Source organism: Channa argus, chromosome 11 (genome assembly GCF_033026475.1).
Source record: "Channa argus isolate prfri chromosome 11, Channa argus male v1.0, whole genome shotgun sequence".
Taxonomy (NCBI): Eukaryota; Metazoa; Chordata; class Actinopteri; order Anabantiformes; family Channidae; genus Channa; species Channa argus.
In genome coordinates, this window is record NC_090207.1 from 27262894 (window position 1) to 27276636 (window position 13743).

General features: G+C 38.8%; 1 protein-coding gene across 2 annotated transcripts in view; it reads left to right on the forward strand.

Moving 5' to 3' along the window:
* Window positions 1-13743, forward strand: part of ehmt1a (euchromatic histone-lysine N-methyltransferase 1a) — a 32020-nt gene that overhangs the window by 12932 nt on the left and 5345 nt on the right. For both annotated transcript variants that reach the window (XM_067521591.1, XM_067521592.1), the window contains 8 exons: window positions 1327-1449; window positions 2175-2276; window positions 2378-2482; window positions 5081-5235; window positions 5630-5797; window positions 7128-7272; window positions 10714-10791; window positions 11321-11436. In XM_067521591.1, coding sequence (XP_067377692.1) covers window positions 1327-1449; window positions 2175-2276; window positions 2378-2482; window positions 5081-5235; window positions 5630-5797; window positions 7128-7272; window positions 10714-10791; window positions 11321-11436 — 992 coding nt within the window. The remainder of the gene's footprint in view (window positions 1-1326; window positions 1450-2174; window positions 2277-2377; window positions 2483-5080; window positions 5236-5629; window positions 5798-7127; window positions 7273-10713; window positions 10792-11320; window positions 11437-13743) is intronic.

A 13743-nucleotide genomic window follows, 5' to 3' on the forward strand; every position in this document is an offset into this window, starting at 1 on the left:
GAAAAATTCCCTTTAATGGTAGAAACCTCCAGCAGAACCAGGCTCAGGATGGGCGGCCATCTGTCTTGACCAGCTGGGGTGAGTGGATAGTGGAGAGAGTAGAGAAAAGAGCAACTAAAAGCAACAAAACATTGGGTAGGTTGGTAGGACCAGCAGCTGTGCACTGGAAAACACACAGCTCCAAAGCTGAGGACACCTGCAGAAAGGGACAGAAAGAGGGAGATAAGAGAGTGAGAGAGAAAGACAACTCTGAAAGAAAGAAGACACAAAGTTAATGACATACAGTGGTGACAAACAAATATGGGGTGAGAGGGGAGGAGAGTGGGAAAAGAGGAGAAAAGGAGCTAGTGCATCGGGGGTGGGTCCTCCAGCAGACTAAGACTAAAGTAACATGACTATAACTATAAGCTTTAACAAAGAGCAAGGTTTTAAGCCTAGACTTAAAAGTAGAGAGGGTGTCTGTTTCCCTAGTCTGAACTGGGAGCTGGTTCCACAGGAGAGGAGCATGATACCTAAACGCTCTTTAAAAATTCTGGGAACCACAAGTAGGCCTAAATTCTGAGATGATATGGTACTATGAGGTCTTTTAGATATGATGGAGCTTGACAGTTTAGAGCTTTACATGTAAGAAGCAGGGTTTTAAATTCTATGCTAGATTTTATGGGAAGCCAATGGAGGGAAGTTAGTGAAGGCGAAATATGATCTCTCTTGCTAATTCCAGTCTGCAGTCTTGCTTCAATTCAATTCAATTCAATTCAATTCAATTCACCTTTATTTATATAGCACCAATTCACAACAGTCATCTCAAGGCACTTTACAGAATAAAGTCAAGATTATAAAGATGTATTAAGAGAACCCAACAATTTCCCTTTTAGCAAGCCGTAGATTAGAAACCGTATTCATTTTGGTCATTTTGGTCTGCTACATTAATGAATCAAGCTGCTTTCACTATAAAAGAAAAACATTTGTCATTTTCTAACAGAATGATACAGTATTTACCACAATCCTTATACAGACAGTAAAGCCAACAATGATTGCTTTTAGTCATGTTTGGTGTCTGCCAGTCTGCATCCTAGATTAATTAGTTTTTCTGTCCCATAGACATGTTACTTGCTGTTTATTTCAAAATGCATGGTCTAGACATATAAAATCCCCTAGATGTTCTGAATTATCATAATGGGGAAACTTAGCTGTAATATTATTAAATTTTCTGCACATATTTGTGTTACCACCTTTGGAATTTGTGCTTCTTTAAACTCCTTTCTTTAAAGGTACTGCACTACCTCCACACACTGTGATGCAGTGTAATTATGTCTGTGCACACAGGCTGGAGCCAACCTGGACATGTTTGATGAGGAGCAAAGAACACCATTGCTGGCAGCCTGTGAAAACAACCATTTGGACACATTAAAGTACCTTCTCCGAGCTGGAGCAGCTATTGGCCACAAGGTAGGTCAGCACACAGTCCTATCAACGTGTCCTATTAGCCTGATCTGTCCTCAGTTTAGTTCACTCATTACTTCATCCAGTCTAACTCTGTCAATTGTCACTTCTGAGGCTTTACTGTTTATGCCAGCTAACGTGGAAAAGACGTTATCGCCTACATTTGCCAGTTGAGAGGCATTTTCTTTCACCTGGGCTAATGCAGTAGTTGGTAACACTTTGTTGTTTTTGTTTTTTTCTTTTTATAGGTCTTGAATGACATTTTTCTCTTCTTCTGCCTCTCTTGTTGATGAATTATCTACATTGTTGATTGTCAAATAAAAACACCAAAATATTCCACAATGAAATGCCAGTATACTATAATAAGACAAAGAGTTGTTCCCATATGCACACTTCTGAATTATATAAAAAAGGAAAACTGTCATGGTAGAAGGACAGAGATTAACAATTCCTAATATAAGAATATGATTGCTCTGGTGGACTCTTAAATAATTAACTGTTATAAAAAGTAACAAGTATTTATTATTCTTTTATCTATCAGCTTAAGCAAGAATCTAGAGGATGGAGGATTATAGAGGATTATTTGACACTTTTAAACTATTAGTTATATATTTTCTGTCTGTTCCACTGTCCTGTTTGATCAGTTCAAACAAGACCGTGATAGTTCAGAAGCTATTGAAACATCCTTTCTTTTGGACATTTGTTCAATGTCAATCATGTTGTCATCTCAGGATATCATGGGTTTCACCTGTCTCCATCTGGCAGCTAAACTGGGGCATTATGATATAGCCAATCATCTCCTCTCCAAGGCATCCAAATACATTAACTGTCAGGTAAAAACACTGAACAATTGCTGCTAAAAGCTAGTGCTGTGTCAATGACCATCATTTTTGTATGAATGTTTCCATGAGTTTCACAGCTTGTGTCTGTGCAGGACAATGGTGGATGGACTCCCATCACCTGGGCCATTGAGTATAAACACAAGGAGCTGGTCCACTTGCTGCTGGCCAAAGGGGCTGATGTTAACATCAGGGACAAGGTCAGTAACACAGTCTTTACAACTGTGACACATCTTATCACACACAATAATACTTCTTAAGGTCATGTCTGTTTTTGGTTGTAAAATATGATTACCACTAATCCAAATGAAATTAATGTTCAGTGGAGAACCAGGTGGGTGCTTTGTCACCTTGACTAAGGGAAGAAGTAATGCCTAACATAGACATTGAGAATATTACTTCTTTTCATAACTGAACCACTGTGCTGTATGTACAGAATACAATGGTGAAAGCAGTAAAGGAACCTCCTTCAATTGTCTGCTTTTACATTGGCTTAAGAAAGTATTCAAAAACACCTTTGGGCTGTTGCAGCATCCTTCTACATTTACATTTAGTCATTTAGCAGACACTTTTATCCAAAGCGACTTACAAGTGAGGTACAAGGCAAGCAAGAATCTAAGTCAAGGAGAAAACATCAAAGCAAAGTCCCATCAGAAAAGTGTTCACATTTCACGAGATGCAAGTGCGAGAAAGAGCAGAAAGGATGTTTTTTTTTTAATAGATTTAACTCCGTAAGAAGATGCGGAAGAGTTCTGTTTTCAGCAGTTTTTTGTGCATCGATAGTAAGTAATAATCAGCCAGCAAGTTTGCATGACGGCGTAGAAGTTATCCAAGCAGCTTCTTCAGTCTGAATAAAAGTGGCTAGGGAACCCATTTATAGCCTCCAGACTTTGACCAGTGTGAGATGGATACAGTTCAATCTTTGTATGTGCAGGAGAGACAAGTAGGGGAAATGAGTGTGTAGGGAAGTGAGAGGTCAGCGGGTGGCAAAGTTTAGTTATGTAACAGCTTTAGGAAAGAAGCTGTTCCTGAGTCAACTATACTATACTACAACTATACTATACTATACTACAACTATACTATACTATACTATACTATACTATATAAATATACTATACATGATAATCTTTGCAGTTTATCGCACAGAAATATCAGAGAGATTAGACTATATTGTCATACATCTGGTCTGGCAAATTTACCAGTGCAGTGCAGGGTTCTTTGTGAAAATCACTTTCCAGTATCATCCTCTGTGTATCATATTACTTAATATTTTCTCTCACTTATCCCCCTGACTAACTCGTCCCCTAGACTTTCGTCCTGTCTAAATCACTGACAACATTGTTTAGCAAAATGTTTTTAGCAGTAAACTTCAGGTCACTTCATTGACATTTACAGCCTGCTGAAGGGAGTTTTAAATGTGTAAGATTTGAATATTACACTTGGATTCTCTCTCCATTCTTCAGGATGTTCAGCACACACCCAAGGGAAACCCTTTCTCAACCAGAATGATTCATGGACATATAAAAGTTAGTCAGTTATTGGCAAATATGTGCCAATCTGAGATGCTCTTGGAAACATACATTGCCTGGCCACTTACCACCTGGATGTAATTAAGCAAACGGGTAAAAGCCTTCTACTGGATAATTAGTGAAATGATTAATCAGTCTCTCAGCTGGCAAAACTTAATGGATGGATTGGCCACCGCATTGAGTATCTTTGGGATGTGCTGTGGAAGATTTTATATAGTGGCTGACTCTCTAATTATGAATACAGGATCCTGGTGAATAATTATTTTTAACTCTGGATGGAAATAAATAGTGTTACATTGCATAAGCTAATGGAAACCAGGCCATGGAAAATGCATGCTGTTTATTAAACCTAAAGCTGGTCTAATGAAATATTAGTTTTTGTGATATTTTTTTTTTTGGCCAGGTAGTGTATTTGAGTTTGAGGAGTGTGCCAAGGAAGTACAAGCGTAGCAAAAGTATTTGTTTGCATGTAAAAGTGAATATGTTATTTGTAGTTAAACACACACAAACTGTATTCAATAATAACCTAATTACATGATCTGTAACTGCTGTTACTGCATGTGGGGGTGGGTGTGGTTGGGTGTCATGGTTATGTGGATTCACATATGTGTGCATCTTCTGTGTGTTTATTTTTTCCATAAATTTTATGATTTCTGATTTCACATGGAATTTTTACAGATTCAATAAACTACTGTAGGTCTTTTGTACAAAAAAATAAAGAATAAAGCTTATAAATGCTGTTTAAATCAGAGTCAAAATCAAATGAGTTTGTCAATTTGAACTTAAACCAGTTGTTGGTTCAATCCCCAGCTCCTCCGGTCACATGTCGAAGTGTCCTGGAGCAAGACACTTAGTTGCTCCCGGTGAGTGATGGCCAGCTAGCAGCTCCCCCATCGGTGTATGAATGTGTGTGAGTGTGAATGGGTGAATAAGACGCGGTGTAAAGTGCTTTGAGTGCCAATAGGTAGAAAAGCGCTATATAAGTGCAGAACATTACCATTTACCTTAACATTTCAATATATGATTATGTTTGTCAGAATCACCTTTATTGGCTAAGGTGCAATTACATTGTCTGGCTTCTCTCATTATAGTTAAAACATATAAATTATATACCAAAATACTGCTAAGTATCAAGTATAAAGTATCAAGTTGGTACCTCTCTTCTGTAGGAATTTGCCTGTTCTCGTTCTGAACCCTATAGCATTACTGTACCCCTGCCTCCATCAGAACATGATATCATTGCTGACCTCTGATCTGCATCTTGTTCAGGAAGAGAATGTCTGCCTGCACTGGGCTGCTCTGTCGGGCTGTGATGATGTTGCCCAGGCTCTGCTGGAGGCTCAATGTGATCTTAACGCTGTCAATGTTCATGGTGACTCACCACTTCACATTGGAGCCAGAGAGAACCATCTGGATTGTGTGATGTGAGTCTTGGTTAGTCCATTAATAATAGGATCATCAATGGGTAAAAGTAAAGTACAATATACGCAGCACATTACTGTCCATATTGCTCAACATGTTCAGGAATTATGCATAGTTACACTGTTACCAAACTTTATCCATATAACTATGACTATAGTCATTTACTGATAGACTATGTACAGAAGTACCTGCAGGATAAGAGTTTTAGCTTCAAATAATTGTGGACCCTTTAATATTAAGTTAATTGTGTTATTCAGTTAATTAACAATTAACTGTTAATTGATTTATTGTGTCAGCTGTGCCATCTTTGTTCTATTTTACATTATTTGCGTATCAAGAAACTTTATCTAAACTGCTTCTAGTCAGACTTTAAATTTAAACATATTCCATCAACAGGTTGTTTCTGTCTCGTGGAGCTGACATCACTCAGAGAAACAGGGAAGGGGAGACTGCCCTGGACTGCTGTGTCTACGGCTCCAAGGTGTGGATGGCCCTCAATACCAACAAGAAGCTCACTGAGGCCAGGAGAGGCAGAGACTGTCAGGGAGAACGAATGCTCACCAGGTGGACATCAACACTACTCTGTGTGTGTGTTAGCTGGATTACATAAACATATTGTTTAGTTTTAATATTACATATATAGTATCATTGTTTGTACCACATAATGTGTCCTCCCAACAGTTTTTTTTGTGATTTTCTTTTGTAATTTTCCTGTTTGTATTAGGACACTGTCTTGCATATAAAATACTATAGAGCAGAAAAACATAGAGTAGAACAATCTAAAAAAATTAACCAAAGCATATCAAAGAGTATTTTATACTGTATGTTTATAATGTACTGCATTATTAAGTGTAGATTTATGCAAGATGTGTTTAATTTTAGTAATTCTTTGAAGAAGTCAGAAAATCATTGCTCTACATAAAAATATTGGACCATTCGGAGGTGCTCTTGGCAACATATCTGACTATATTGGGGACTATTCCAAGAAGGAGTAACAAAAGTATGTTTTGTTGCATATCAAAGTGAATAGTTTAAGTTATTTATAGTAAAACAATGCAGCGTTAAGTATTTTTAAGTTTATGCACAAATCAAACCTCTGTACAAAAATATTTCATCTGGATTTCACAAGTTATTACCCAAAAGGTGTACTTCTGTGTATCTCACCAGTCAGTGACAATACCAGTCTCAGGCTTCAGTACATTTAGCACATGGCCAGGGGAAATATCTGCACAAGAATTAGTACAAATTCAAATTTATGGTGACTTGCAAGATGGTGTCACTGTCTCTAGTATGCTTCATTATTCTAAGGAGAGACTCGGGAAACCATTGTACAAGAAATGTTTAAACCCTAATATCATTTAGGACTTTTTAACTGGCCAGATGGTGGAGCTGTTGAGGTAGTATTTCAAAAATTAAATTACATGAAAATGGGTTATCATTTCCCACATGGTGGTGTTCTTTGCGACGTAATTAGGCTCCAGGCTTTGGATATTGTGTTGGCCATAGCTGAATTTTCACATCTAGTTTTTGAGCTATTCAAGCTCATTATTACTCTACTGTAAAATTCAAATTCATAACCAAAAGAACCTTTTCAGATACTTAACATCAAGCTGGATACAAGCAATAATCTATTCATTATGCAGAGTAAAGGTTATAAGTACTGAAACCCTAATAGTAGAGGCATGCCATGACCCAAAGGATAATATTGAGCTTATGTTAAAATACTTTTACATAGCTATTAAGACACTACGTACTGTATATACAATGATTCTTTTATCTGAACTCTTAAGAAGTTATAATTTGTTCCTTTATGCAGATATACACAGTGTATGCCATTCTCTTTTCAACAATGATGTTTGAGTACATTTTTACAACATAGTGTTCCTTCTCCCAGGGACATCTCTCGAGGGTACGAGTCACTTCCTATCACCTGTGTGAATGGTGTGGATGGCGAGTCCAGCCCTGACAACTTTAAATACATCCCAGACAACTGTGTCACCTCCCCACTGAACATAGACAAGGACATCACTCACTTACAGGTGAGATATCAGCTGTGTGAAAACTATTACAACATTTTGAAGAAGATTGAAACTTAAATATATCTGTGTATTTAAAGAATAAGTCTGGTGATTGTATTTTATATATCTAGCATTGCTATAGACAGTACATCCCCAGACCCACAAGTGTACCCAAATAGGAAATACAGTAATGTGTTTGTTTGCAAAGCCTTATAAATCTGAAATGTTTGTCCCATAGAGCTTGTGCCATAGAGCCTTAAAAATGATTACAAATAGCCAGATTGTTGCACAGGCTGTAGGGATAGGGTTTAAAAGCAGTTTTCGAACACTAATGTCTTTGAATAAGGTAAAGTATTTTGTTTAAAAAGTATAACTTTTGTTTTTTTTTATCAGTACAGCAACAAAACCAACATGTTTGGTGGAATAACAGATAGGACAGATAGGCTAAATTAAAAGGAATTGTCCAGCTGCACCATCTGCTTTATAAATGTCCTTCCTGCTCCCTTTCCACTAGCAACTGCAAGGCCTGCTTTTATAAATACTAATATAACACCTTTTGTTCATCACAGGTCCTTTCTAAATATTGCTTGTAGTAACAGCTGAATATAGTTTTAAAAACTAATAAACTTCAAACGTCAATTTTTCTCACAGATGAGAACGCGAGTATATGGGTTTGGCATTAGCATTATCCTCTGTATCTACAATGAGTGAACATAGAGGAGAAGCTCAAGGCTGCTGTTTTATATTTCCGTAGTTGCACAACCTGCTTTGACAAGCTTTTTTCTTTTTGTTTTATTAGCAAAGGTAACCAAGACCCAACACAACACAACAAATTTTATAATACTTATATAATTATAATTACTGGGAAAGGCCATTTGACAAAGATGTGTTTTAAGACGAGACTTAAAAGATAACACTGAGTCAGACAGCCTTATTTCCTCAGGTAGGTCATTCCACAGTTTTGGAGCCATGATGGAAAATGCTTTCTACCTTGGTTTCTAACGGGGAAGTTGGAAGATACAACAATCCACTGTCTGATGATCTTACATATGGAGCTATAAGATCCGAAATGTAGGATGGAGGAAAACTATGCAGTGCTTTATAAGTAATCAATAAAATCTTAAAATATATCCTAAAATAAATAGGAAGCCAACTTAGAGACGCAAGACAAGGAGTAAAGTGGTTGAACTTCCCGGGTTCTAGTCAGGAGCCTAGCTGCTGAGTTCTGAACAATTTGTAGGCGTTTCAAGTCCTTTTGACGAAGTGAGTAAAATAGGCTGTTGCAATAATCCAGACATATGGATAAAAACATGAATAATAGTCTCAGCATCATTAAAGGTTAACATAGATCTGATCTTTGCAATATTTCTAAGATGATAAAAGCAGGACTGAACTAGTTTAGTGACGTGATGCTCAAAACTCAAGTTGTAGTCACATAAAACAAGATTTCTAGCAAGTGGCTTAACAAATTATAATGAAGGCCCTAAGGATGGCAGTATATTGATGGGAATATTTTGTGGAGTTTTCTGATTTATTTGAATTTAATTGAAGAACATTTAAGGACATCAAGTTTCTAATATCGGACATACAATCTTGTAGAGAAAGTAGTTATAGGGAGATACAGTGTCATCAGCATAGCAGTCAATTTAAATATTATGTCTGCGTATAAAATCACCCAGTGGGAGCACGTAGAGTGAGAAAAGAATTGTTTGTTTCATTGTTGGGGATCACCATACTCGGAGGAGGAGAGGGATGACATATAATTGTCAATGCAAACACAAGATTTCCTATTTGAAAAATATGAAGCAAACCAGTTTAACACTGTGCCCGATATACCCACCCAGTGCCTCATTCTATCTAACAGAATATTATGAGCAACTGTGTCAAATGCAGCCCTTAAGTCCACCAACATTTGAACAGAGCATAAGCCAGAGTTAGCATTAATTAGAAAGTCATTTATGCAAGTAGAATAGCTATTTCTGTGCTGTAGTTTTTGCAAAAACCTTATTGGAACTTTTCAAAAATGTTATTTGTTTCCAAAAATGTCAGCAACTGCTGCAAGACCAATTTTTCTAGAATTTTAGAGACAAGTGGCAATTTGGAAATGGGGCGGTAGCTGTCCAGGATAGAAAAATTAGACCAGGTGTACAGGCTGTAAGAAGGCATCTTTGAAATAATTAGGGACACAACCAGTGCTCAGTGATTTGTTCAATATGATAAGCAAGTGGTACGCAGTCTAAGACTTCCAGTAAAAACTTTGTTGCATCAATGTCAAGTGGACGGCTTTCATATGCGATATGGTGTCAAGTAGCTTAGATAGTATAATGGGAGAGAAGTGGTTCAGGGAGTTCCGATAAGAACAGACCACATCCAGAAATAAAGGATTTTGAGTGATACCACCTGTAATTAACCATTTCATTAGTGCAGGTGGATTCAAGGAATGCAACGTGTGCAGAATTAAAAGGGTACAAAACTTATTAGCACAATGCTCATCAAAAACATGTGAACGCTTGGGACGTGGACAGTCCCGAATAATCTGTAATTTACAGCTAAAAACAATAGGCACAACTCTGGCCTCCTGTACTACTGCAAGGAACCTTGGAGTTATTTTTGACCAGGATTTGTCCTTTACCTCACATATAATTACCAAGAGAGATCATATGTCACCTTTACTAGCTTCTCTCCATTGGCTTTCCATAAAATCTAGAATAAAATGTAAAATCGTGCGCAGCTAGTGGTCCTACCATCCTGCCCAAAGTTTTGTTGCTTTTAGTTGCTATCCACTCACCCCAACCGGTCAAGGCAGATGGCCGTCCACCCTGAGCCTGGTTCTGCTGAAGGTTTTTTCCATTAAAGGGAGTTTTTCCTCTCCACTGTTGCCTAGGACTTAAAGGGGAATTGTTGGGGTTTTCTCTATACATCTTTATAGACTTTAATTTGTAAAGTGCCTTCAAAATTACTTTATTGTGAATTGGCGCTATATAAATAAGCTTGAATTGAATTGAACTTGTTGCCCAATGAGTCTATCATAAACCTCACACATGCACTGGAATCCTTAAATTCTCCTGACTTTGTCCGGAGTGGGGTGAACGTGAAAATGCAAACGTCAGAGTGAGACACCTCCATCATTATCGAAATTATTCTTTATAATGTTTATATTTATATTATGGTTAATGTGTGTACACGGAGTACGCTGCTCTGTCCCGAACTGTCGACTGAGACAGCACGGTTTTCTTTTTATTTATTTATTTATTTAGATTCACTGCTTGGATGTGCTGTTTTTTAAAAAACAATTTCCTGCAGCACAAACTTTCTATGAATTTGTGTTTTTTTTTTTTTTATTGAATTGTTGCTATATAAATAATGTTAAATTGAACTGACACCAGGAATGTTACTCTAATATGAACTAAAAATGTATTAATAATTCCTGACTTGTAAGAACTCATAGATTGTGTTCTGCAGTGCTGCAGCTGTACAGACGACTGCTCGTCCAGTTCCTGCATGTGTGGCCAGCTCAGTCTGCGATGTTGGTATGACAGTGTAAGTACACGCGCACACACACACACACACCTGTTTGCCACTTGTTTGGTCCTTAAAATTGTCAACAGCAACTTAAATCACCTGTTTGTGACATAATTCTATGATTTAAATTCATGACAGGACAAATTAAATATATCCCACGCTGTGAGAACTTTTCTAGTAAGATCACCAGCTGATCTTGCATCAGTTTCAGAATGTCCCTGTTGAAATCTGCTTATCATGTCAATAGTTCAGTAAATCAAGATTAAATCTGGAATGGGGACCTCCAGCAGACTATTTGAAGCAAGCAGCTTTTGGGAAATATGATGTCAAAGTCAGTAGGCTGTAAATATTACCAAAACTTAATAAACTCTCACTAAAAAGCAAATTCATTGTAGTCTTGCACGAGATATCAGGCATCATGTGCACCAGGTATATCCATGTAATCGCCCTCAGACCCTGCAACCACCCCATCCTTTTGGCCACTCTCAACATAGAATGTGTGCTAATATCCCTGATAGCTGAAATGTGTCTCATGGTGTGTGTACAGGAGGGGAGATTACCACTGGACTTCTGTCAGCGGGAGCCCCCAGTGCTGTTTGAGTGTAACCATGCCTGCTCCTGCTGGAGGACTTGCAGGAACCGAGTAGTTCAGAATGGACTGAGGTGATACAATCCACTTTGTTTGGCTCTCTGTGACTGTACTATTCCTCCCTTATTACACAATTTTCTCTAAATACCAGGGCGATGTTTTTTTTGATAAAGTTTTTCTGAGGGGAAGATGTTTTTAAATAAAGCAAACATGACCCAAGCCAGCAAATACTACTCAAACATGGCTGTGCTGCAGGTGAGTGGATAAGAAAATGGACGCTGCTCTCTGATGGATGAAAATTAGTGCAAGAACATAAAGTGTAATAAAACACCAAACCAAAAATTATTTTAAGTCCTGTTGGAAGTGCAGAAAACTAAATATAAAAAACCTAAAAAAAAAGGTGTCTACAGCTCTTTATTTGCCTGCATGAACATCCAGTGTCACATCTTGTTTAAAAATTAAACCAAAACACCAGATACTAGTTTGGTTGCCAACGCAGTGAGTGTCTCTTAATACACCACAGTTACTAACATTTGAACATCCAAGAATACAACAAAGAACACAGGGCATTGGCCTGACAAAGTCCCATTTACATTTGTGACTAAATAAAATCCTGACCTCATTAGGGATCAGTTATATGCATCAAGGGGTGGTTCCCCCAGCAGTCTAAGCCTATAGCAGCATAACTATAATTAAGTATAAGCTTTATTAAAAAGGAAGGTTTTGAGTCTAGACTTAAAAGTAGAGAGGGTGTCTGCTTCCCGAATCTGAACTGGTAGCTGGTTCCACAGGAGAGGAGCTTGATAGCTAAAGGCTCTACCTCCCATTCTTCTTCTTTTCCTTTCAGCTGCTCCCTTTCAGGGGTCGCCACAGCGAATCATGTGCCTCCATCTAACTCTATCCTCTGCATCCTCTTCACTCACACCAACTAACTTCATGTCCTCCCTCACTACATCCATAAATCTCCTCTTTGGTCTTCCTCTAGACCTCCTGCCTGGCAGCTCCAACCTCAGCATCCTTCTACCGATATATTCACAGTTTCTCCTCTGAACATGTTCAAACCACCTCAATCTGGCCTCTCTGACTTTATCTCCAAAACATCTAACATGAGCTGTCCCTCTGATGTACTCATTCCTGATCCTGTCCATCCTCGTCACTCCCAAAGAGAACCTCAACATCTTAAGCTCTGCTACCTCCAGCTCTGCCTCCTGTCTTTTCTTCAGTGCAACAGTCTCTAAGCCGAACAACATTGCTGGTCTCACCACCGTCTTGAACACCTTTCCTTTCATTCTCGCTGATACTCTTTTATCACACAACACACCTGACACTTTTCTCCACCCGTTCCAACCTGCCTGCACTCGCCTCTTCACACCGTTGCTCTGAACCGTTGACCCTAAGTACTTAAAGTCCTGCACCTTCTTCACCTCTGCTCCCTGTAACCTCACCATTCCACCTGGGTCCCTCTCATTGACACACATGTATTCTGTCTTGCTGCGGCTTAGCTTCATTCCTCTGTTTTCCAGAGCAGACCTCCACCTCTCTAGATTTTCCTCCACCTGCTCCCTGCTCTCACTACAAATAACAATGTCATCTGCAAACATCATAGTCCATGGAGATTCCTGTCTAACCTCATTTGTCAGCCTGTCCATCACCAGAGCAAACAAGAAGGGGCTCAGAGCTGATCCTTGATGCAGATCCACCTCCACCTTGAACTCCTCTGTCACACCTACAGCACCTCACCACAGTCTTGCAGCTCTCATACATGTCCTGCACCACCAACATACTTATCTGCTGCTCCAGACGTCCTCATACAATACCACAGCTCCTCTCTCGGCACCCTGTCATACGCTTTTTCTAAATCTACGAAGACACAATGCAACTCCCTATGACCCTCTCTGTACTTCTCCATCAGCGTCCTCAAAGCAAATACTGCATCTGTTGTACTCTTTCTAGGCATGAAACCATATTGCTGCTCACAAATGTTCACCTCTGCCCTTAGCCGAGCTTCCACTACTCTTTCCCACAACTTCATTGTGTGACTCATCAGCTTTATTCCTCTGTAGTTGCCACAGCTCTGCACATCTCCCTTGTTCTTAAAAATTGGTACCAGTACACTTTTCCTCCAGTCCTCTGGCATCCTCTCACTCTCCAAGATCTTGTTAAACAAACTAGTCAAAAACTCTACTGCCACCTCTCCTAGACACTTCCATACCTCCACAGGTATGTCATCAGGACCAACTGCCTTTCCGCTCTTCATCCTCTTCAATGTCCTCCTCACTTCACTCTTACTAATCTTTGCTACTTCCTGCTCCACACCAGTCACCTCTTCTACTCTTCGTTCCCTTTCATTTTCCTCGTTCATCAACTCTTCAAAGTACTCC